At 42.8% G+C, this 26,754-nt stretch overlaps 1 protein-coding gene across 2 annotated transcripts in view; it reads right to left on the bottom strand.

Annotated features, from left to right (window-relative positions):
- Window positions 1-11,924: 11,924 nt before the first annotated feature.
- Window positions 11,925-26,754, bottom strand: part of FBXW7 (F-box and WD repeat domain containing 7) — a 66,779-nt gene continuing 51,949 nt past the window's right edge. For both annotated transcript variants that reach the window (XM_080916566.1, XM_080916565.1), the window contains exons 4-11: window positions 25,542-25,676; window positions 23,533-23,656; window positions 21,769-21,905; window positions 20,085-20,198; window positions 18,475-18,656; window positions 16,430-16,655; window positions 14,698-14,908; window positions 11,925-13,807 (exon numbers count right to left, since the gene is read on the bottom strand). In XM_080916566.1, coding sequence (XP_080772692.1) covers window positions 13,539-13,807; window positions 14,698-14,908; window positions 16,430-16,655; window positions 18,475-18,656; window positions 20,085-20,198; window positions 21,769-21,905; window positions 23,533-23,656; window positions 25,542-25,676 — 1,398 coding nt within the window. In that variant the 3' untranslated portion in view covers window positions 11,925-13,538. The remainder of the gene's footprint in view (window positions 13,808-14,697; window positions 14,909-16,429; window positions 16,656-18,474; window positions 18,657-20,084; window positions 20,199-21,768; window positions 21,906-23,532; window positions 23,657-25,541; window positions 25,677-26,754) is intronic.

The following is a 26,754-nucleotide window of genomic DNA, read 5'->3' as shown; positions in this document are numbered from 1 at the left end:
ACTGACAGTGGGGCTCCATTGCTGAGGACGACACCCACACAACTCTGTGAGCATGGGGAAGTGGGGCTGGTGCAGACACAGAGCCCTCACTCCTGTGTCCTGGTCTCTTTGTAGGACAGCAATCAGCAGGCTACTGATCGGACACATGGACACCAAACCAGCCACAAAACCTTTGATCTACAGTCTGTCCTGTCTGCAAAATATGCTAGAGCAATGGTGGCACAGGACTTGTGGGAGCAACCAACCAATGTCTGATTTGACTGAAGGCCCACTCCACCAGAAGGAACCCATATCATGACCTGGTTGGGTAACCAAAAACTAGAGTCCAGATAGCCCAGAGGTCTACTGTAAAACTAAACAATACTGCTCTAATAGAGAAAGAAAGAGAGTGAGAGAAATCAACAAAACGACTCCTAATGATAAATGATATTCTGTAACACTGGATCAGTGCCTTATCTAGTCTTCATCAGAAAGTCTCTCTCCAGCAGCAGATGAGAAGAGACACAGAGGCCTGTGGCCATTATGCATGGAGTTCTAAATTGGAACTGTCCATCACCTACCCTCCCTTCAGAGGTCAGAGAACTCCACAGCAAAGGAGGTGGGAAAGGTGTAAAGGTCAGAGGCAAGGGAGGACACCAGGAGAACATGGGCCTCTAACTGAGCAGAGCACATGGGAGCTCACAGAGACTGGAGCAGCAAGCACAGGGCCTGCACAGGGCTGTACCAGGTCCTCTGCCTACAGTACAGCTATTAGCTTAGTGTTTGATGGGACTCTTGATTGTGAGAACAAGTGTATCTCTGGCTTGTGCCTGCTCTTGGGACTCTTTTCTCCCTGTTGGGTTGCCATGTCGAACTTTGTTTGTATTGTGTTTCTTGCTTCATTTTATTATATTTTGTCATGTTAACAAAAAATAGTGACTGTCTAGTACTAACAGCAACCCAAAGAGACAATACGGCTGAGCACATCCATGAAACATGGGTGATATTCTTTTGGGTTTTGTTCGTTCTTTGTATATTTAGGGTAGAGGAACTAACTGTATTGATTCTTTCCAACAGAGAATTATGGGAAACTTCAGCAAAGCATTACTGATAATCCAAGGCAGAGCCAGTGAGACAGCTCAGGGGACAGTGTGCTTGCAAATGTATTTTCAATTCCTTGAGCACATGTGCACTCTCGAATGCACATGTGCGTGCACACACACACACACCTGCATGCATGCTCATGTATCCCCCAGTCTTGGCACCCTTTGACTAATAGTTCTGGTGGTGGTGACAGTATGTGGTGAGCCTGACTCCTGACATACTTCTTGGATGCTAGCCATGGATGGGCTAAGCATGCTGAGCCTAGCTCCTCTCTACCATCACAGGACTGAAAGGCAAACACGCCTTTCAAATGGAAACACACTCTTATTTGCTGAGGGCCCTCTAATCAAGGCAAAAGCTATTACTTGATCGCATAATTAACCTTAGGAATAGAAGTGTAAACAGCACAATTCATGAAGCTGTTAATTGGTCTTCCCTGCTACCAATATTAGCCCAAGTTGATCTGTTGTTTCTCCTCCGCTGAGTATTTTAAACAGGAAGTTTTCTCATTTGGATTTCTCCAGCACAACCAAGAGGGCAAAGCACGGTATTTCCAATGGTCTAAGAATATTCCGTAGGTAAGAACGATTTGTTTTTCCTGGAGGAAGAGACCATTGGGTATCTTTGGACCTGGCTCTAGTCAGCCCTTCTGTGCACTCACGAGCCGTGGGTTCCTGATGCAGGAGACTGGACCCCTAGGCAGCAGAAACATAAAACAGCCAGTAATGTTCATGTGCAGCCATGCTGCCCAGCCTTGGAATCTCAGTCTCATTTAGCGGTGATTTATTCGCACCGCTCTAACAGTTCCTTGACTGAGTGGGAATAGGAATATTGGGGAGTGCGCATGCTTGGGGCCTGCAGTTCGAGTGCCTGTGCACATGCATGTGTGCATCTGTGTGCTTGTAAAAGGGACCTGCTTTGGGGGGTCCAGCACCAGAATCACACATTTTCTGCTTTTTTTTTTTTTTAAAGTATAGAATAGAGTTTATTCAGGGCATGGGAGGGGAGTTAAGAGGGTAGTAGAGGCAGAGAGAGAGAGAGAAGTAGAGAAGTAGAGAGGTAGAGGCCGGCCATGAGCACATGGAGAGAGAGAAGGGAATGGGGAGAGGGGGGTTAAGGGAGGAGAGCAAGAGCAAGAGAGCAAAGAGCAGGAACACAAGAGCTTTTTTTTTTTTTTTTTTTTTTTTTTTTAAGATTTTTACATTTTCTATTGAGGTATGTGTGTGTGAATGTGTGTGACTACATGTATGTGTGTTCCAGTGCCATTGAAGGCCAGAAAGGGGAGTCTGGTCCCTTGGAGCTGAAATAGTTGTAGTCAGCAAAACGGGAGATATAAAATCTAATACAAGACATGTCACAGTACTCTCTCCTTTTCCAGAAGGCACACCCATGTGGGAACTTGGGCCAAGGTCCAGAGGTAGCAAAGGCTTAAGGGACTCTTTCGTTGAAACCCTGAATGGGAACCTAGTTATGTAGTTATGTTAGACCCTGAGCCTCTAAGAGTTGCTTTAACTTCAAAAGGGTGTGTGTGCTGTGGTAGTAGCATGAGCTTAATCTATTCACAGATCCTTTAAAGAGTCTGAAGGCTTGAGTGAGCCATCACTGATACTTCAGAAAATTAAGAAGCTGCCTGCTTCAGCAAACAGCCAATTTCAGTTGATAAGTAATGGTTACAAGGCTCTATAAGACAGATAAAATTGCTCACGATCTGTCTTTGCCTTGAAACCTGAAGTTATCTTGCTGTATAAAAGTCTAGGCCACTGACCAGAAAGCCACAGTGAGGCATGCACAAATGGATTGTCTGTGACTATAGGACTCACAAACCCACAGAGCGCAGACAGGCCATGTCTGTGGGTTAGGGATTTTTGGAGCAGGCTAGGGTGTGTTCAGAAGGATCAGGTGACAACTGTTTGCCTGTTATTTAGACTTTGGGATTTGGCCTGACGGATGGGCTGGTACCAGCTCGACTGCTGCACTGGCTAACACACCCTGGACCACAGTGGCTCACTGGTTCTAGAATCTTCAAGGAGACTAAGCCAGGGCACATGAATTCATTCAAGGAACAGCTGTGGCTCTGCCCTTGCAAATGGAAGGTCAGCAGTAGCCCATGTACCAATGTCCACCCCCTCATTTCCCTTGCCACTTTTCAGGGAAAATACCTTTGGTGTCAGGGATTTTGTATTTGCTTTAAGGAGACCACATAGTTACTATGTAACCAGAGAACTCCTTCCAAGTGGCTGCCTTTACTTCTCTACTCTGGCCTTGTTGAAATTTTGCTCTAGACATTTTTAAGGGAACAACGGATACTCTCAACTTAGGTGTCCAGAAATATTATTTATATACACTTTTCCAAGGAGTACTTCCCAATACAGAGAAACAAAACAAAGCATTAAAACTCTTGGTAAGAAAAGTTCGAAATCTACCCCATTGTGATGGGGAAACTGGCTGATGAGGAAAGAGAGGTTACTGTCCTTGAGGCTCCAGGTATAGTTAATCATTTTCAGGAAGTGCATACAGACTGTTTGCCCACCTCCGTGCAGTTAATTCAGGACCCGATCTAAAGCTCCAAGGCCATGGAGGCAAGCATCTCACTACTGCCTTATAGGAAGCACACACCTAGAGCTTCATCAGAGATTAATAATGGCTAATTATGGTCAGTGAGGAACGAACTCTCTTCTTCCATTTCCTTCTCCCCCATTTTATCAATATCATTAGTATTTACATTTTATGACTTTGTGAATATTGTATATTTTAGGGTTAAATAGTGTACTGTAGCTGTTTTTTCTTAATTTCGGAATTACCAGTTTACTCATTTTACCTATTGCTTAGCTTTTTACGTATCGAATCTTTATGTTTTCTAAACGTATTGTTTGAACTGAACTTGGAAGAGTTTCTTTCCCTCCACGGTGGATGATTTGCTGTTTTCTTTTGAACTCTTGGGACCTTTCTTCAGGGACCCTCCAGGCTCCCACTTCTCCTGACCTTTAAGTGCTGCTGCCCATCTTTCACCCGAGTGCCCTTCGCTCAGCTCCTGGGTTGACACCTGTTCTCTGCATGACACAGCATCCTAGTCACTGCTCTGTTGCTATGAGGAGACATCATGGCCATGGTAATTCTTACATAAAAAAGCATTTAACTGGGGGTGGCTTACGTCTCATTATCCTCATGGTGGGAAGCCTGGCGGCGTGCAGACAAGGCGCTGTCAGCCCACTTATACCCCAGCCCCTCCAAATCTCTTCTTCCATCTCTGATTTTCATTTTCCTCTGAGTTTAGAATCTTCTCCTCAGCCCCATGGTATGGCGGATTTTCTTGTTTGTTTTTCTCAAAAGCATCTCGGTGGCCTTCCAAACGGCTTCCAATTCTGTTCACTTTCTTGTATACTTTGAATAATTCATTCTATAGTCTCTACTTTCCTCCCTGACTTTCCTGTTATTCAGACAGTAGATACCCCAGACCAATCTTCTAATCTTCTATATTTTTCCTACTTTAGTTTTCCCTTTAATTTTTCATTTTTATTCTGAATAAAAGGTTAATTTTTCTCCTATATTTTAGTTTCCATGAGTTCTTTTGAAAAGCTGCATTTTACCCTCTTATACAATAGTTGAGAGGCTAACACAATTTTTTCATAAGATTTCATATTCTTGAGTGTGTGTGTGTGTGTGTGTGTGTGTGTGTGCACATGTAGATATGTACACAATAGTATAGGTGCCAATAGAGACCACAGGCCTCAGATCCCTTAGAGCTGGAGTTGCAGGCAGTTGTGAGTCAGCATTGGTGCTGGGAACCGAAGGAGGTCCTCCACAAGAGCTGTTGTGTGCTTTAACCACTGAGCCATCTCTAGAGTTCCATATTATAGCCCCTTATCAAAGTTTCTTATGATTTTTTTTTGAGGAGGGGTTACTTTGAAATTTTAGCTTTTTTCCAAATGCTCAGCAATCCAATCATACTTAAGAGATAGACACCAAAAGACCAAGAAAGCTGGGCATGATGGTGCATGCTTATGACTTAGTCCCAAGTGTGGACTAAGCTGGACGTATCAAAAATTCAAGGACAGCCTGGGCTACTCTGTCTCAGGCAAAATAAGAAGCATAAAGCAGTAAGTGTATGCCGACAGGGAGCTGTGTTGATTGAGTGGTCCAATAGCTCTGCTGGAGGACCCTGGAGCACACCACTGTGATTGCCCTTCAATAAATGCCACTATCAGACGTTTTCTCTTTCCTTTCTCAGGAAAGGGGGCTCCGCGCTACACACTGCATTCCCACAGGGAGACTGCTGTCAGATCTCTGGCCCATTTGGGAAGGTAGCTTAGACATAGTGTCCTGGAAGTCTTACCGATGAGTAAGTCTGAAGATGGTCACCAAGGCACTGTTTGTGATAGTGAGTGGCAGAGATGACCATGGTCATTGCGAAGTGAGCACATAATTAGTGAATACTCACTCTGGCCTCCAAACATGAGAATGGCAGGTGAGTGTCCCCCCAATAAATTAACAATAATAATAATAATAACAACAACAACTTGCAGAGTCACACAAGTGGCTAAGATGGACCTGTAATCTAGTTGCCTTTTCCTCTGATGATAACAGCATTTGGCTGCTAATATGAGTTAAGGATTCACTGTGCACGAATTCACCTTCTGCATGGTCTGGCCTCCTTTCAAGCCTCAGAATGCAAAGGCTTGCTGTTCCTCTCTTTGGATGGCTGCTTTTGGCACACAAGTAGACCAGTAACATTTATTTTTAAAAATTCTTATATAACTGAAGTATTTAACTTCTGTAGCAACACCCTCCCCCCATACCCAAGAACCTGAAAACAGACATTCTTTAAAAGATAATTACATTTCTTCTTCCTGTAGGGGGAGGGTGCAGGCCTGTTGAGGTCAAAGGACAACTCGTGGGAGTTAGTTTTTATCTTCCACTGTGTGGGTCTCAGGGATTGAATGCAGGCTGTCATGCTGGATGACACGTGCCCTTACTGCTGAGTCATCTCGCCTGCCCTAAAAGAGGTGGCTTGTGACTTTACCAACACAATCTCCCCACTCCTCCTGCATTTCCTCTGCTGTGCAGATCTCAAGAGAACAAATTCTTTTTTGGCAACTCTTTTGTTTTTGCAGTTGGGAAAATTGAGGGGATCCCAACATAGAGCACTAGAAAACTACCCCGTGTTTTCTACAGCTGAGTTAAGGCCCTTGGCTGATTCTATATCTTCCAAGTTGATAGGTCAAGAATGAGGATCACTGGTATGGCATGCACATATGTACATGTGTGTCTGTACACATATACATACATACCCTCAGGTTTGTAGGACAGTTCTGAATGAGATATTCATAGTGCATAGTGGTACATACCTTTAATCCTAGCACATGGTGTGAGGGGGCTGGGAAACAGACATAGCTTTGTGAGTCGGAGGCTAGCCAGGTCCATGTAGAGCATCCCATTCCACTTAGGGGCTGCACAGTGAGACCTTTTCTTTAAAAAGAAAAAGGTGGGTCCTCTGGAACTCTAATACAAGTTTCTCCTTTCTTCTGTATATGCTTGACAATAAAATGAGCTTACTTGTACTAATAGTGTTTCATTACACAGGCTAATTAAAAATACTTAGTGTCGAAGTGTACAATGGCTATTAGCAGCTGAAGTTATGGTAGTTAAGTTTCAAACCTGGGACAAAAGGTTGAGGTGCTGACTTAACATACTAAACCAGACCTGGCTGCCAGGTTCTCCCAGCATCCCTCAGTCCCCACCTGCTACAGGTTCCTCCTGGCTGGCATATTCTGCTCTCTACCCTAAACCTTTTCAGCCCAAGGGCTGGGCTGCCCTACAGCTGCTCTTCCCTATATAGTCAGGCATTTCGCTACACTAGTCCTTCTGGCTTCTTGGTCCCTTGCTCAAGTCCCCTTCTCTCTGTTCCTCCTCTTTCCTCTTGCCTTTCCTCACATGATCCGCTGCAGTCTGCTGGTCATGTCCACTACAGACTGACTCTCTCCCTCATATCTAGAATAAACCTTCTCCACCACCATACCTAGTATAGCATGTCCTCCTTTTATTCTCTTTTTTTATTCAGTAATAACGACAACTCTAATGACTAAATGTCAAAAGCTCTATACTAACTTGACCTACATTGTGTCATTTTATCCTCATATTACTTCACTTACAGATGAGGAGACTGAAGTTGAGAAACTGGCCAATTCACCTTGAGACTGAAGAAGTTACATAAGGGCAATGAGCTGCTGGGAGTTGTCCTCTTGATGGGCAGAAGCCATGCAGCAACTCGACACATTTCTAATAAATCTAATAACCCCCTAGACATAAACAAGGAAGCGACTCACATCCTGGAGCCTTCATTACTTTCTTGCATGGTTCTGATTCTAAGCGCTCACTTTGAATCCAGTTTTGACAAGTCTTTGTAAGTTAGCGTCAGCTCTCTCAAATCTGCATCTAAGCATTACGTAGGCACTCTCCTTACCTGTTTGGACCCTTTTTGGTTTGTTTAAACGAATCCCCTTACGTTATTAATAGTGTCATCACACTGACAAGCTCACCTCTCCTGATTACTACTTAGTATGGTGCAAAGAGTTGGATGAAGTCTTACAGGTTGCAGTGTGAATCGAAGTCTTGCTAACAACCTTGTACTGAAGAGTGCTTTGCGGTTTCTTTAGTAAGCTGTGAACCTCTTGGGGAAAAAGAGTAAATTGGTAAAATGTTTTTGTGGCTCATTATAATGGAACCTTTGGTTTGCAAGAATCACTTCAAAGTAAATTTTTTTTCTTGCAGACCACAGCGGTCCAAGTGAAACAAAGTCCAAAGACAAACAACAGAAATAGGTTTTGGCCCAAGATGTTCAGGAGAGAGCCATCAAAATGTCCACTCAGTGGTTCCTTGTCCTCCAGAATCCTGGGAAGAATCAGATCTGAAATAGAAACTCCGCTATTTTTATACTCAGTTGTAAATTGGGAAGTTGCCAGGCTTTAGCAGAGACAGTCTTCCCAGGAGCTGGACCTCGAATTCCTTTATACTTTTCTTCACTGGGGAAGGTAACAGCTCCGGTGCTCTCAGCGGGGAGCTCACCCCCGCTCCCCCACACCCCACTCCCCAGAAGCTTTCATATCACCTTCTGATAGGATTCTGTTGTTTTGCTTCATCCACCTAGAAAGAGGTGGCAGTTGGCAGTCGCTCATCTGGGCCTCACTAGTACTAACTGAGTGGCTAGTGAGACAGGCTGGCTAGTTGACAATGCCAGATCATGCTAAGTTTGTTTACAATTCAAAGCAATGACAGAGAGCTGAGTGCAGCCACTTTGGATCTAACCGGATCTACCTTGTGGGTGGCACAAAGTGCCAAAACGAAAGATTATGTACCGACTCTTCAGACTGCCATATGGTTACATAATCCACGAGTCCAGGAACAGTGTGTGAACACACATCACCACCTCTCAGACCCAGTGGCTAGTGTCCCATTGAGGAAGACACCGGGGGTCTCCTTAAGTCACTAAGCTCCTTCTCAACTGTTTGCCTGTGGAGAAGGCCTTGATTTCCTGATCCTCAAGTCTCCCTCAAGTGCTGGGATTATAGGCAGGAGCCATCTAGCCTGCTTGTTTTGCTTCTTCCTCCCCTTTCCCTTCTTTCTTTTTTTCTTGGTGAGTGAGGGAGGAAAAGAAACAAGGAAATGATAGGATGTCAACACAGGAAAAGTAGACTGTGGACATAAGGGTGCTTGTGTACACAACCTTCACGCTGCAGCAAGTGCCAAAACAACCTGCCTCAGCAGCATCTCTAACACATTCATGTTTTGGCAACACAGAGCTACTTCACTCTTAAGAGTTACCCAGCTCTACAGAGCAGGATGCCAGGATGTTCTCCCGAACTAGCCCTAAGGTATGGCAGGTTAGATCCTTCCTTGGCTGGTGAACCTAGGAGAATACAGCTTTACTGGGGATGAGGTATGCCTAACCAAGGAAAACAAATAAAGCTGTGTGAGGGGGGATTGACTGAGAAGATACCCCACCTTTCCAGGAAGGGAAGGATCCAGAGGGGCAGTGGACATCTGTCCCAATGAGCAAGCAGCAGGGTTTCATGTTTCTGGAACACAAGTCCCAGAGCAGGCTGAAGGCTGTGTTTCTGGAACCCTTATTTCATGAGGTGTGGTGGGCACCTTAGGGAGAAGGGTCTGGAAGGGCTGGGGCTGGGAAACCGCCTGCAAACCTCATTCACTGGAGACGGGCTCCAAGGAGGTTTCTCCTGTTTCTGTTTGACTGTATCCAAGGAAATAGACATTATAATAAAATCCAGCAGGAGGATTGAGAAAATGGCTTACAACAGCTGATACAAATAATTAGATGTCAATTGCTTTTCTGGTTTTTGGAAATTAAACAAATAGGTTGAAACATTCGCATAGCTTTTAGGTAGAAATGAAAGCCCAGTCCTTTGCTACCCATTGAACCCCAGCCCTGGTCACTTTGGGCCCTAATCCGAGCATTAGGTTTTGTTACAATGTTATAAAAATGTAGTTACATAAAGCAGCAAATTCCTTCAGCAAGAGTAAAACTGATTAAAAAAAAAAAACAAAAAAAAAAAAAACAAAAAAACTATAATACTTCCTTACTTTCTTTACAATAAGACTAACATGTTCTCTTTCAAAATCAGATCCACTTTTTTTTTCTTTTTTTTTTGGACACAGGGTCTTCCGGAACTGAAGTAGAACTTGCCAGGGATAACTGTTGTCTCAGCTCTCTGAATGCTGGGATTACAGGAATACAATAGCTGGCTTATGCGGTGCTAGGGACTGAATCCAGGGCTTTGTGCGTGCTGGGCAAGCACTCAACCAACTAAGCGACTTACATATTCCTAGAACACTTAACACCCGAGTAGACACACTATCATTGCTAGATGGTCAATATTAGTTTGTATTATATTTTTCTAAAACTGCAGAACCTATGAGACTCTACTTAAAATAAATTGGTACAATATAGAGTATACACACATATAAATAAAAACCCTAGGTATATACCTAAGCCATTTTCATTATATACCGAATGAGCTGTAAAAATAATAGTCAAATATAGAACATTACAAGGACCTGAGCTGTTTTCTTCAGAACTGAACTTGTTTTTGTGTGTGCATGACAGGGGCAGGTGTGGCATTCATATGCCATGGTGAACGTGGGGAAGACAAAGAACAACTTTTGGGAGTTGTTTCTCTTGTCCCATCCTGGATCCTGGGGACAGACCTAAGGGACCCACGTCTGTGCACAATGCCATCTTGCTAGTCCTGTGATCACTTACCAGTAGCTTCCTTTCACGGGGTTTAAAATGTCCTCAGAGGGCTTTGTAACATTCCATCCAACCCTCACGTTAACCTTGGAGATGCTACCTTCCACATCCGAATGTGAGGACAGATGACATCCAATGGTCAGGGATGTAGTAACTTACAGAAATGGGATGCTTGATTATCTGCAAAACCAGTGAACTCATATTTTCTGCCGTGTTTTAAAGGTGGGTGTTTTCTTGAATTATACCAGAGTGACCCTTTAAAAACGCTTGTTCTAAGAACTAGAACAGCCAACTCATTTTTGTTGACCAACACCAACATGAACGCAGGCGTGGCTCTGGGCTGTGCTCTGGTCTCAGAGTTGCCTCAGCCTGCCTAGTCTGCCTGTACCTTGCTTTCTGTCGTGTAGTAGTCCAGTCTTCACTACTGTGTGCCTAGCTTTCTTATGTGCTTGCCGAGGCCCAGTGAACCAGGGTTCCTTGAATAGTGTGTAAGACAGTGTGCCCTTTTATGCTCAGGGTCCACTTTAAGACAGTCTCTGAGGTCTGAATTAGCCTCTGAGCAGTGTGGCTGTGATGGTTTGTATATGCTTGGCCCAGGGAGTGGCACTATTAGAGGGCATGGCCCTGTGGGAGTGGGTGTGTCGCTGTAGGCATGGCCTTTAAGACCCTCATCTAGCTGTCTGGAAGCCAGTCTTCTAGCAGCTTAGATGAAGTCTTAGATGAAGATGTAGAACTCTCAGCTCTGCCTGCACCATGCCTGCCTGGATGCTGCCGTGCTCCCACTTTAATGATATGGACTGAACCTCTGAACCTGCAAGCCAGACCAACTAAATGTTGTCCTTCTAAGAGTTGGCTTGGTCGTGGTGTCTGTTCCAGCAATGACTCCCTCACCAAGACAGTGGCTCTGAAGGAAGAGTACAGACACCGTGGCTACGGAAGCCTCATCTTCTACAGAGAAAGCGTCCGTGTTTGAGATCTGTTTGCTATGGCCTGGGTTGTTGAGGTTAGAGATACAAGTCTTTCCAGACTCTGTAACAGCAGAAGAGTAAATACTACAAAAGACAAAACAAGGCAAGGCATTTCCCTCTCCTGAGGGACGACAGGCCTTCAGTCTTTGGAGAGCGGCTGAATACTGCCAGCCCTCTGCTTCATCTGAGGCATCACCTCAGCTGCTCGAGCTGCAGCTCATGAGTCCATCTTAGGCAAAGGTGACAAAGGCCACTCCTCAGGGCTGGAGACGTCCCGAGCACAACTGTTTGATGAGCACTAGATACATGGGATTTGAAGGGAAACCCAGTATTACAAGGCTTCTAGTTGTAATCACCCCAAGTTTTATGACTAAAGGAAGCAGGTTTCATGGTCATACACCCAATGCAAATGGAAGAGTGGCCTCCTTGACAGCTCAGGGTGACATTTGCAGTACCTTAGCCTTAGCTGAGCTCAGAAGCACTGGTTTCTATGTCAAAATGCAGGGGATGCTAAGAAACCCAAAACTTGACTATTTAAAATATGGGACACAAATAACTATGTATTTATAATGAAACGGTATTATCTAGTGGAAGAAACAGGCGCAGTAACATGAAAAAACACATTTTATTGCACTTAAGTTATAAGAAAATAAAATTTCTAAGTGAATCAAACCATAGACGTAATCCCTTTACAGGTCGTGTTCCTCCATCATGTCAGGTTGTTACATAACTAAAATTAACCAACTCCAATCTGATTGTTTTAAATCAGACTATAAATAAAACAAACAAAAAAATAAACGGGAGGAGGAAAGAAAAGACGGCCGAGGATACAGTGTTAACCACTTTCACAGTTCAGCTTGAGTTACGGCTCCTGGTGAATGAGGCGGACCATCTGACTCCCCGCTCGCCGCGCCGCTGCAGAGCGGATTCCTCTCACGTCAGTCACTCAGAGCGATGAAACTGTAACAGTTGTTTTCCCAAATACTGTAAGATGCTACGACTGACCAGCAACTTCCTTGTATTTTGTACTATATATATATCTTTAAAATATCTTGTCAGTTTGCTATGTATGTCCATCCATTCACCACAGCCCTCAGAAGTTTCTCCACAGAACAGGCACCTCAGGCTCTGTCCCAAGGAATGTGTTTTAATTTTTGCCCAGATAAAAGAAAATAAGCTTTGCACACACTCTCGATTCTTTATTTGCAGGCAAACTTCACTCTCTATTATCTGAAACCTTTCCATTCTCAGCCTCTTAGAGGCACAGACGGCTCAAGTTTCAGTGGCAAAAAAAGTCTTTTTTTTTTTTTTTTTCTGTAACCAAACTAGAGCAAATTTGGAATTCAGTCTGGGACTAAAACGTCACAGCAGAAAAAAAATAAAAAAAAAATAATTTGCTTTTTCTTTCTTTCATTTAGCAGCATAAATAAGTTTGGCCACCGGGAGTACAGTACAGGGGCGGGACAACGATCCCGTATTTGAAGACCTACTTCTAGCACCAGCATCAAGAATTAAATCCATCTCAGGACTCACAGAACCCAGGACAACTTGCCACCTTTGAGCAACAACATATGCACTGAAGAGTGTATATAGAAGCAACAGTAAATAGATTAACAGAGGCTAATACTGTGATTGATTGACATTGGCAATGGTTGGCAAAAAAAGAAAAAAAAAAAAAAAAAGAAAAAAAAAAAGGAAAAGAAAGCTTCATGATAACTGTACAAAAACAATTCACAGTAATTTCTTTTAGGCTTGTCCACTTCAGAAAAACGACTTTTTGTTGCAGATGCTCTCTGATTAGAAGATAACCAGCCCGTGTTTGAATATTACTGCCACTCCTTCCTAGGTGACGGTTACAACGCCGATGTAGCTCTGCCCAATGACCACTGAGAAGAAAAAGAATAATTGCACCTGGTTGGATTTAGAGTCTCGTTTTGCCAAGCTGCCCCTCAGTCACAGTGAGGCCTTTGGGTGATGCGGCAGCTGCCGCCTCCTGTCAGTTACGGTCTCGCCTCTTCTTACCTTCTTAGTCTGTAGGTCTTGTCAGTCTGTTGTCCCAAGCCAATATCCTGCACCACTGAGTACAAGGGATTTTTTTCCTTTTCTTTTTTCTCTTTTTTTTTCTGTTTTTTTTTTTCATTTTTTGTTTGTTTGTTTTTTGCGCAGGGGAAAGGGCAGGGAGTATATTGTCTACAGAGTTGGACAAAATTCATCTTGTCTGGTTTTCATTTCATGTCCACATCAAAGTCCAGCACCAGCAGCTTGGTTTCTTCAGTCCCATTCCGACTCCCAACTGCACACACCAGCTTTGTGTTTGAGGCCCTGATTCGCCACACAACTCCCCCACTCCCCCCACTCTCCAATGTGACTAGGTTTCGGATAAATTCACCCGTTTTCAAGTCCCAGAGTTTTACCGTTCCATCGTCTGAGCTGGTAATTACAAAGTTCTTGTTGAACTGTAAGCAGGTCACAGCGCTCTGATGCTTGCTGGGACCTAGGCAAAGGCAAAGGGTGGTTACTGCTTAGGAGTGATGCTCAGGGGCTTTTGTGTGGGACTTGTGCTCTTCTACATTAGAACATGCTAGAAATGCAGCCTTTAGAAAGCTGCACATTTTGAAACCTTGCTGTAGTTTAGAACCAGCTTAGATGTAAGAAAATCTGGTAGCTCTCTGAAACTACAGTTCCAAATCTCAAGCACCCTGGCTCCCAGCAGCCTCGGCCAGATACTGCGGGGAAAAAGGAATGTGCACGTTTGTCATGCCACTCTGGACTGACCAGTCAAAGGAGGAAGTGAATTTGTGACTAGCCCAAACTCCTAGGAACAGTCACAATTCATGAGCAGAGGCTGCCCTGTGCTGCCTCTTGGTAATTTCACTCTAAACAAATAAACAAACAAACACAAGCAATAATAACACCTTCTAAAGGCTGTGACTAAGAGAAGAAAGTCATTCATGAAGAACCTAAAGGTGCTGCATAACTCCTCGCTCAAACCTTTGCCTCGGAGATACCATTATTCCTTCTAGTCCAACTTTAAGAATTGACTAAGGAGAGCTCTGTCAAAGTAACTTCCTATCAGAGATGCTCCAATTCAAAATAAAGTCATCACTCAAAAAAAGGAATGCTCTGTGAGACAGTCAAGTCTTTCTTCTCATTGTTAAAGTTAAACAGAGTCAACTGAACACGCAGGAAATGATTAAGAACTTTCACATTAAAGACACAATTGAAAACCATTTCTTAAGGTGGCCTACTTTTGAAAGCCAAACATTCATAAACTCATCAGAAGTAAGTACTTTGTATAAGGTTAAATCTCTGTTCTGCCCAGGTTGTCTCTTGAATAGCAATGCCATTTTTAAAGAACATGGCTAAGGGAGGTCCAGAACTTACCTTGCAATGTTTGTAAACACTGTCCTGTTTTGATATCCCAGATTTTAACTGTAGAATCTGCATTCCCAGAGACAAGAATGTTGTCTTTGAGTTCCATCCCACTTGTTAACGACTGGTGTCCTGTTAGCGTGTGAATACAATTCCCTGTCTCCACATCCCAGACTCGGATTGATGTATCAAGAGATCCACTCACCACATGGATGCCGTCAAACTACAACAGACACAGAGTTACAACAGAAACACGGACTCCTGTCCTATCATCTGTTGACCTTACTCACACAGGGAGAGGGGTAAGGGCCACAGGTTGGTGAGAACCAAGAGCATACTGGCATACACTTGCAGGTAAGCTGATGTGCATGTCATGTGAGTCTCCAAAACACTTCTTTTAGAAATTCTCTTAAAGTTAAAAAAAGAAACAAACAAACAAACAAATAAACAAAACAGCTCAGTAGTTCAAACAAGGCAGAAACAACTTCAAGAAGGCAAAAAAGCAGCTAAAATAAACAACATTACTTTCAGACCACCTGGTCCTAGATGGAAGCTACTCCCATGTTTTAGTAAGAATGCCGAGTCTGACTTGCCAAAGCCAGAACCGAGACAAAAGATTTGCTTATCAGCACCCAAGGCAAGGGAATGGCCAGACAATTTTCATGATGTTCAACAGTAAATTCCATTAAAAGCATTTGTAAAATGAAGTTGTTTACAAGAACTTAATGCTGATTGGCATATATCCCAAAAGAAAACTGTATCAGGAATTAGAAGAGGAGGCATTTTAGTAACAAAAGCAAGTTATGTAGTCTCTCTTCTTCAGCTTCCCAAGGACACCAAAAGCCAATAAGCACCCACCAATCACCAGAAGGTATACATGATGTGCAGCTATCTATTCTGGGACCACTCTCTATGGTTCTGAGAACATCATGAGTAACAATATTAGCAACCAATCCCTCCCCTTGGAAGACATCATCTTTTCTGAAGTAATCAACATCTTTATCATATATCAATACTTCGTTACTTGGGCAGTATCATTAATTAAGAATCAAACGCCCTGAGAACAGCAGTGTCAGCACTGGAATTCTGTTCTACTTCGCTCGTCACTAACAGCGCAGTAGTAACTGGGAAGGAAATTATGTAACAGGAAATATTTTAAGATGAAAAACACTGCGTTTCCAGAAATAAAAGTAACCCACGTTTTATGTCTAGTTACTGAAGATCTTGAAATATTACAATCTATTAATAAATATCAAGTTCAAATCTAAAGGAAACAACAGGTTAGTCAAATTCATCTCTCTGTGGCTTCCCATCAGTGGCCTTGGGCAAGTAAGTACAGAGCTTTCTGCAGAAGGGCCCCACGCTCCTTCAAATGGGCGTGGAATCACAATTACATGCTCCATCAATTTTGAGCTATCAAGGCAAAGGGGCAGCTTTTGGCCAAATTAATTCTCAGCTAAGTAGTTTATTAAGATCCAAGTTATTCTCCTACGAGACTAAGTATTAATTAACATAGAAAAATTTACAATCCTGAAGCATCAGGTTCCAAGACAAATATTTGTATTTTAAAGAGAAAATGGACCACGGAGATTGAAATCATTAAATTAGTTAAGTGACTTAGAATTTGTGTTTCTTCGTGCCAATTTTAAGGTATATATAAACAGCAACTTGGCAGTAACTATGAGAGAGCAATCTTATGAGTCACCGGCAGAGAATCTAAGGGTGGGAGAGAGATGGTCCTTACCTGTAATGAGTAGACTCTATTAGTGTGTCCCTGTAACGTGTGTAGACAGGTCTCAGTCTCTGGATCCCACACCTTCACCATAAAATCATATGCTCCACTAACAACCCTCCTGCCATCATACTGAACACATCGCACCGCTGCCACATGACCCATCAAGACGTGTAAACACTGGCCGGTCTCAATATCCCAAACCCTGAGAGTGGCATCTCGAGAACCGCTCACGACCCTGCAGAGCGGGACAGAACACAAGTTAGAAAATGAATTGCACAGGACAGGTAAAACCGTTGCTTTCTCCTCTTTTTCTTCAACAGAAATCCTTTCCCAAGAAACTCAACCTAATGTCTTCAATGCAAATTCCAGTTTCTCTGCTAGGAATGGGAACCGAGGAAGCCTTGAAGCTCGGCTGGTCACCTGCTTGGTTCCCTGACCTATGGATCTTGGTTCCACGTCAAGGTTCCACAGCAGTTTAGAAAGCACTGCTCTACAAGAAACAAGCAGCTCTCCATAGGCACAACAAGATTGTGATTAGCTGTAAATGGCAATGTGGCACATGCTAAATCCTCAATGAACCCCTGTGGTATGAACTTAGAACAACCCAGAACTTTCTTTCTTTATGATCTTTGTCATTTCATTACACTGCAGTTAGGAACTCCTATCACCTATGTGAGAAAGTAAAAATTTCAATTTAATTATTTAACAAAGTAGAATTTTAAAATGAATTCGGGACTTAGAAAGCTATGGTTGTTTCTTTGTTCTTCACACTCAGGGAAAGTCAGTTTCGGACCCATGCTCACAGCTGGTGACTCACAGATGTTTAAAGATATTCCTACAGCAGTAACAGTAATGCCTAAAGAAACTGTCTCAGCACTATACAAATTATACTCTTCTGAAAACCAGAGTGAGACAATCATGCCTTACCTCTAGATTCCTAACCAGGCCCTGACGTCATTCCCAGAGATAAAGCCAATCTCCATTTGAAAGAGTGATAACGTGAGGGAGAACAAACGCAACTCAACAAAAATGGAAATGTCATGTCCTTTGAAACCCATGCCTACATTGTGATCCCAGAACACACTGCAGAGCAGGCTCAGCTCTGTGAGTGAGAAGGAGCACGGCTGTAGGAAGTCTATTCACGACAACGGTTCTTAAGGGAAGCAGTGCATAGAGCTGTAGGACACAAATGCTGTGGGTTGTAGGGGACCCTTCTAAGATACATTCTTTCAGAGGAAGGGTCTCCTCCGAAAGCTGGACTCAAGGATTCTCCTGTCTCTACCTTTTCTGAGCAAAGGTGAGCAGCAGGTGACACGTCAGACCAAAAGCATTCTTTTAACAAATGAAGTAGAAAACACAACTTCTTAGTGGGTACAATGAAGACATATCAACAGAAGGACCTGAGGTTAGCCGAAGCCTGAGATAAAAGAGCGCCGGGCAGAGACTGGCTCGGAAAGGGCAAACAAGCCAGGCTCGGCTGAAACCATGCTGAAGACGAGAAAGTTCTCCTTCACTTGGTGGGCAGAAGTAGGGCAGCAACGCCATCCTAACATGAGGGCTCTCTGTCAGCTGTGCAAAAGGCAAGAGGACCCCACATCTGAGAGCTCTCGACGGTTCAAATGACTGGTGCTGAGGGTAATAAGGCACCTGGACATCAGCGTGTCCCCTGCAGGGATGTGATGGAGTGGGGGAAAGTGGGTGCATCACTCAAGGACTCAGGCTACAAGTCCCGATGGCTGGATGACTGAATTTGTTGCTTTTGCACAGCATAAATATGAAAATCAAGAAAGAAAATGATTTTTGTTTAAGGATGATGAATCATCAAAACATCAAAACAGATTAGAGAACAGAGTCTGGAAAAAACAGCCATATATCAAATGAAGAAGAAGTTTAAAGACATTCCTCTATTTTAAGCCAATATAACCTAACTTTCTTAATTTAGGACCATGTGCACTCTGTCCTCGGTGTCCACTTGAAGAACTCATTAGCCCTCTATGACTCCCAAATTCACAAGTAACTACTTCAAGCCCCAATCATAAGGGCGTGCCCTTTACCTTTTCTCATGGAGATGCATGCATCGAACAGTGGAAGTGTGCCCATATAAAGTATGTATACACTCTCCAGTCTCAGCATTCCACACTTTGAGAGTCCGGTCAGTTGATCCACTAATGATGATATTGTCTCTCATCTGTGATGACCACACTCCACCTGTATGTCCCACTAACGTCCTCAGACACTGGAAAAACACTTCAGATTAATTTTAGGTAGAAATGCAAGCAAGCCAAAGAATACACTAACATCTCATTAAAATCTGGGATAAATTTTACTTCTTGAACTTTATGAGAGCACTAGGAAAGCATTTTTGCACACCAATGATACACAACACCATCACTACTGTTTGCTTATTTGGTAGCAGAATATGCCTATACAGGGAAACATGACTGAGGAACACGTATGGAGAAAGAAAGCATGGTATAAAACATAAGATTCATATGAAGGGCTGGAGAGAAGGCTCAGTGGTTTAGAGCACCCACTGAATGCCTCACGACCACCTGCCACTCTCGTGTCCAGGGATCTGACACCCTCTTCTGGCCTTGGAGGGCACCTGGCACGCATGTGGTGCACAGACACACACAGAAATAAACACTTGCACACATAATAAAATAAAGCAAAAGAGTTTAAAAAGAATCATAGGACACAAAACATAAGACTAGCCAGAAAGCAAATATAATGCAAGTAAGTTCCACAGCTCTGGGCTCCCACAGGCTTAAAGCACGTTCAAGCTGCAGCAGGTGTCTCCACGGAAGAGAACCAAGGCAAGAATGCAGGAGTTGGGTGTGGCCACATACCACAGCTCACCGCATCCGCTCAAGGCGGTAGTTAGGGCTGCCCGAGCTACTTCTAGGCATGTATAGACAGACGCTGAAACTCTGAGATAAACCCGAACTAATATCATATCCTGGAAACATGGAGCTGCTTTTAAAACTTTAACACCTGAGTTGAGTATTTGTAAGATTCTTGTCCAAGAAACAACAGAGCAAAAAGATACTTTAGAAAACATAAGTATATACTTTTGCATATACTTTCTTTTGTTATTTTTTAAATGATCAATTACTTAATTTGTGAAAATGTTCTCTTTTAGACAGATAAAGTCAATATTCACTAGAGACTCATTAAGGAAGAGCAAACAGTATGAGAGGTAAAGCCACTGCTTCTACTGCTTGGCTCTTCAACACTGCCTCATTTCCTGACCATTAGTGTCTGAGATGACGATAACAGGTTTACTTCATTTCCAAATTACATATAGCTCAGCAACAAAGCAGTTTATAAGGAAAATTACAAATCTCTCAGTCATGTTTTGGAAGGCATCAGGAAGTACGGATTCTAACTCACATGCAAGGTGAATGGTGCTGAGGTAAAGAAACGAGTATTCGAACCTAGGACATCTTAGACTAGGTAACAAGGACAACAAACTATTTAAATGAAGAAAATACTTCTGCCGCCAGTGTGCCAAGGTGACATTCATAAACACAAGGAGAAGGTATGTGTTTCTAAAGGAAGCCTGATATTTGTTTGTTAAATAGTTGGGATCAAAACACCCCCTTTACTGTAACTACACACACAAAATGGTGACTCCCTGAGGTACAGAAAGAAGTAAACTCACCTTGCCTGTGACCGCTGACCAAACTTTTAAAGTGTTGTCATCAGAGCCACTAACTATGCGGTTACCACAAAACTGTAGGCATGTGATCACATGATCATCATGCCCTTTCAGCACCTATAAGAAAAACGTACATATCCCATGGGGGTTACTACATCATGTTCTTTAAGACACAGTGAAGTACTTCAGAGATGGCTCAGATACACAGGACCTAGGGCCAATCCCCAGAATGCATATAGAAACTGGGTGTGGTCACACAATAACCCCAACACGAAAGGACGTGGAGACATGAGAGATACTGGAGCTTATAACTGCCAGCCTAGCTCCAGGATCAGTGAGAGAGACTATCTCAGAAAGCAAATCAGATAAGAAAATGAGAACAGGAAAACTGACCACCTCCTCTGACCTGGCCTATATGTGCATATGCACACACATGTACATATATCACACACACAAACACACGCATACAAACACAAACACACAAACACACACACACACACCCCCCAGTGAAAACAAGAATGAGCCATGTGTCAGAATAGTAATCTATAATCTATTTTTAGAATGAAATTTATATAAAAGACACAGCACATCTTTTTCCCTAGATGATAAATTAAACATTAAATATATGATTTCCATATTCTGTTGTCCACTAACAATTTACTAAGCCAAAACTGCATAAAGATTGTTTTAACCCAAATGTCTAATCTGTTTAAGTCAAGAGAAAAGTATTTTATTTTAGTAAGTACCGTTGAAAAAACCAGAAGAAAACCAGGCCTGGTGACGCAGGGTCCTGACTGTAGCTCTCAAAGAGGACAAGGCAGAGGACCACAGGGCTACAGCCTGCTTGGGATACCAAGGTGGCCTCTAGGACAGCCTGGATAACTGAGCCAAACCTCAGCTCAATATTAAAGAAGAAAAGGAGAGGAAAGAGGAGGAAGAGGAAAAAGGAGGAGGAGGAGGAAGAGGAGGAGTGGGTTTTAGATCTGACTCTTAGCACTGGAAAAAAAGAAGAAAAAGAAAGCACGGAGAAACAGAGGAATAGCAAATAACAGGGTTCTACCCCCAACCTAAAAACAATCCCAGGGCATGCTGGCATATAAAGCAATGCCTCCCAAAACTGGCTAAGTTTTTGTTATTGAAGCATATTATTTAGTATTTCTACCATTTGTATACCTGAAATTATATTCTAAGACAGAAAATAAGACATCTACTTCAAATCATTAAACACACACACACACACACACACACACACACACACACACACACACACACACACACACCCATTGGGCCCATGAGGCTAGAGGGCTGTAAACTCTTAGTGAGAATCATGGTAGCACAGTATCATGCAGAGTGGTCTAGTAGAAATTAATCTGTATCAACTAAATGAAGAAAGGCTTCATACTATAGCTCAGGTTGGCCTAGAACTCACAGTAATCCTCCTGCCTTGGCCTCTTGAATACAGGGACTACAAGCATGAACACCTGAATCAACTCCTCTTTGATTCCAATAAAATTATCAGATGAAAGAAATGAGAAATAAAAGAACACTGCTAATTGCACTGAGTTACTTTTGAAAACGGCTGCTTCTTTTCCAGAGGTGGGCACTGAGCACAGTGCAGCCACCAAGTGAGGAGAGCAGGCATTGTTACTGATGAAAGGTTCCTGTTAGCACGTCAACAGTCTGTTACCTTAGGAGATTTGAGTTCTCCTCGTCTCCAGTTCGTATCAATCCTGTGCTGTCTGATGTACGCACTCTTCCATGGGCTGTGTATGAAACCTGGTTTTATTATTTTTCTTCTCTTGATGTGCAACGGTTCATCGATCCCTAAAGTATCAAAGAGTTCAAGAGAATAATTCCTTTCACCACTAGTAAAAATTACACATCTTATAAAGGTCTTGTTTTCTCTGCTTAGCACCAGTGAAATAGACCCGTCAGTTCTGGCCCCGTCACAGTGCTGTGCAGCACCGAGGTCTCACCGCCTCCTTTCTCTCTCACAGTGACTGTGGGAGGTGCTAGTATGGACGCACAAAGATGGGACTGTGTGTGCACTGCTGTGGAAATTAGTACAGGGACTCCTCAGAACACAAACACAGTGCAGGATGCAGGACTTTCACTTTTGCATATATGTGCAAAAGGATGGAAAACAGAGATGTGAACAGCTATCTATACGCCGTGCTCACAGCCAAAAGCAGGGAGCGGTCCAGGTGCCTGTCCCTCGGCAGATGGACACCAAATGCAGCAGTGCACACAGGAATGCTGTTCGGCCTTAACAGAGGGCATGTGGACACATGCTGTGACATGAACCTTGAAGGCATTCTGCTGAGTGAATAAGGCGACTACAAAAGGACAAACGTGTAATTTTACTATCACCGTTTCCTCGGACAGTAAACGAATAAAACATGGCAGCAACGGGAAGGGAGGACTGGGAGACCATCACTGCCTCATACACAGTAAAGTGGCTTCAACTCACTATGAAGACCAAGATGGCCGCTAGCTTTCAGCAACCCCACCTCCGTCTCCCAAGTGGTAGAGTCCAGTGACCAGCATCCTCTCAGGTTGCTGTCACAGTCTGGGCTGTAAACCAAGCTGTTCAGAATCATTTTTATGAAATCGTTTTTTAAGAGGACATTTTAAAAGGACTCTGAAGCTAGGCATGATGGCACACCCCTTTAATCCCAGTACTCAGGAGGCAGAGAAAGGTGGATCTTCATGAGTTCAAGGCCAGCCTGGTCTGCATAAAGACTCCCTGTCTCAAGGGGGGAAAAGACTCTGAGAAAGAAGGTAAGGCAGAGTTGATTAACACTGGTTTACATAAAAAGATACTTGAGAAAAGGGTTTTACTGATTAGTCCAGGAGCAGCCAGAGGTTGACTGCAGAACCAGGTTTAACAAAAAGCACCTAGAATCCTAACCTCTAGTTTTTATTAGCCCTCACTAGTCATCAATGCTCTCTACCGGTTCACATGGCTGCGAGGGAGCCTCATCTATAGAACATAGCGTTGTTACTACCTTTTCCCCCTCAGTCATTTTGCTCCTCAGAAACAACTATTTTTTTTTCTAAATGATTACCTTTCTAGATACCTGTTTACAAAACAGAAGATCCTCCCTTTGAAACCAAACTTGACTATACTTCAAGAATATAAGGTCCACAACAGGAAGACCATGATGAAACAGTACCATTATGTCCCAAGCATTTATGAATGTCCAGCTCACAGGAGGCGCACAGTAGGTGTTTATGGGAGGAGTGGATACAGTACTCAGTTATCTGGGTATTTAACTGCTGGTTTGTGGTCACCTCCTTTCCGGTTGGGATGAAGGAAGTGAACAGATGCACACCCACTGGCAGGCACTTTATACTCACTGCACAGACAGCCACATTGTTTTGCCAACTTGTTTTCAGAACCTTCTACTTCTACAGAGTAGAAACACATCATCTAAATTCTGAACCTTACCCTCTTCTTTACATTTCTCTCGCCAGAGAAGGTTATCCTCAGCCAAAATCCTCCAGTATCGACAAGTCTGAGCTGCTTGCAGCAGGTCTTTGGGTTCCAGGAATGAAAGTACATAGAGTGCCAACTATGGAAAAGGAAATAAGAAAGGCATAGTCACACTTCAAAAAAAAAAACACAGGAAAAAAGGTTACTCTGCACAGGATGAGCATCTTGCTAGGACTGCTGACTTTTAGTGGGCTGAATGGATCAAGAAAAGCAGTATTTTAAGAGCAAAGAAAATGCTCATTAATCTCATATTAGGAAACCGAGGCTTTATTCAGGGTGACCCATGATTTTGTTGCTATTTACTTACAAAATTATCTCAAGTTTCTAGTGTGAGTCTAGAGCCCAAGCTCTTAGATAACCCAGAAAAATGTTGATAAGAAGAGATTGTTCACACCAATTATCAAAAAAATACAAGTACACTTCATGTCAACATGGTAATACTGTTTTAAATAGCATACTTCCCTAACAGGGTAAGTCTATGCCATTAATCTTCCACATGGACTTAAAGCACTTCCCAATGAAGAACAGCCCAGGAACATGTGTCTTTCTGAAGATGAGGATAGCTCAGTAACATTTCCTGTGTCCTCGTGAAGACGAGGGCTCGGATCCCAGCAGTCTTGTAAAAGCAAGGCATGGCGGGCGCTTCTGGCTATAGTCACTGCTCACGGGACAGCCAGCCACTCTAGCTGAATTGGTAAGCTCTAAATTCAGTGAGAGACCACCTCTCAAAAAATAACGTGGAACAACTGAGGCATATACCTCTGATCTCCACAGGCACATGTGTGCAGGAGCATCTGCATGTACATATATAAACCTACTTGGACACATGTATATACTACACATATACATATTCTAACAGAGGGTATCAGGCATGTAAAATAATCAAGATAAATATTCACTTCACTTACAAAAACTGTTTCCTATTATTTTATACCCTGGTGGAAGCGAAGAGATCTCGTTTTACTTTCCTAAGCTTATTCAAGGAGTTCTACTATAGAAAAAGCTCACAAGAGTAAACACTTTTCTTCCAGGACAACATCAATTTAAAAGTACTCCAAAGGGGAAAGGGTGTCAGGAAAAAGATGTTTTATCAATTTTGCTTTCCCCTAGAGTTATACTTCATTTCATTGATTTTACTCAAATCTAATGCTAGATTATAACTAGGACTATATTTAATGCCACTAGGAATTTAGAGTGATTATCTAAGAAAAGAGAAAGTAAAATGCTTCCTGTTCAAATTTGAGGTTTCAGGATCATCTGTACGAATGATGTGAAAGTTTTTTGCACTGTCTTTTTAACTGCTGTTTATAACGTATATATAGTAATTTGAAAAAATATACATTATGGGGATACTATTTAATATCACATTATTCCTTTCTTTTGATAAAAATTAAGCTATAAAGTCTAATGTCAATATGTGTATTATATTTAGATTATAAGCCACACATGGCTGCCTGATTAAGTATTGTAAGAACCCAATTTTTATGTGCTATCTCTCCCTCCCTCCCCGTCTCCCTCCAATGTAGGATGATTAGTAGAAATGCCACAAAGACATATAAGTAAAATTCTTTATATTAAAAACAATCACATAATGCAATAACCAGAGAAATATAACAATCATAAAATCACTGGTCTTGAAGGGACATTAAATAATTAACAAAACAAAAACAAAAAATTGTATTGTTGCTTAATGAATCCAGAATTTTGAAAACATCTGCTCTAAGTCAGCCTTTAGACAATGCAGGGAAAACTCCTTGAAGAGACTCAGTGACCCTCACACGAAGCTGTTCTTGATCCCAGCAGAAGAAAGCGGTGCCTTGGTATGGACACATTTTATGTGACAACTGTACCACAAGCCAGAGCAGTTTGTCAGCGTGTCAAAGCACAATGAGCAGGACACCGCTTACAGGTGGTGGCTATGACCTGGACAGCCCTTCGGGGGGCAGCTGATGACCCTCACTCACCTCTTTAGGGAGCAAGGAGATGAAGTCTCGCTGGAACTGGGGCTCTATCACCTGCATCATGTGCTTCACTTGTGTTGGTTCACAGCTGTCAATGAGCTCGTCTAACGCCAGCAGCTTCTCTGGTCCACTCCAGCTCTACCAGAGGAATCGGACACATTACACAAGCCCGCAGAAGACCCGCAAGCACCTGCATGGCCATGTTTGAGCAGTGGGACTGCATGAGAGGGGACCATGGACAGAGACCTGTCTCCAGAAGCCACCCAAGCCACCCAAGTGGCTATAGTTTTTAGTGTCAGCAAGTTTACTCAGTACCTTTCCACAAAACATTAAAAGTCATGACTGGCAGAAAAAAAAGAAAAGGTCTGCATTTATTTTTAATTATAAGAGTTATGCATTCGTCTAACACCAAGACACTGGGAGACATGAAAATCTTGTTCCAGAAATATCCATCTGGGTTATTGAATACATAGGAAATTTTGATAGATCATTTTTCTCTATATATTCTTTTTAGTGGACGGCCATAAAACTTTATAGCTTGAGTGAGGCTTTCATCTAAGCGCTAAGAGATCTATCTGCAACATAAAACATTAATTAATAGCTGGTTATTCTGCATATCTGACAAGTATCCTCCACAAACCTTAAAAATGCTTTACTTAAAAAAAAATTTGTTAGTTTGCTTTTAGTATTTACCCTCAGTGGGCATGACTTCTTAGAAAAGCCACGGCTCTTCAAAGGGACAAATTTAAGGCTGTATGAATAATTTAAAATGTTGGGATTTTATAACAACCATGTAAAACATTTAAGTAACTTCACTATTGTTAAGTGAAAGCACATCAACACTGGCCTTTGATGCAACCGCCTCTGGGGGCTATCGGGCCACGTTGGACACGGATGAATAGAGATAACAGGCAAGGTGTGAGCCTTCCTCTAATGCTTGCACTTGGATCCACTGCACTGAGCGGTGTTAAAGCTCGCAGGAAGAGGCACCCAGAAAAATTCTTCAAGAGGTTATTTACTCCCTTAGACTCTGCAGTGATGTTAGCACTATGGAATGCCAGTCAGCATGGAACTATGCCCGTGACCTACTCCACTTTGCCGATGTAAGGAACAGGGGCTCCAGGAAGTCATGTGCTCTCCTTCCACTTGTACATACAACACCTAAAACATTCCCCTGTCCCCAAGGCCTCTGGGCTCAGACAGGATCTGCACACAC

The sequence above is a fragment of the Micromys minutus genome (genome assembly GCF_963924665.1).
Source record: "Micromys minutus genome assembly, chromosome: 4".
NCBI lineage: Eukaryota > Metazoa > Chordata > Mammalia > Rodentia > Muridae > Micromys > Micromys minutus.
Note: the sequence above shows the minus strand (reverse complement) of the source record. Positions and strands in the feature narration are given on the sequence as shown.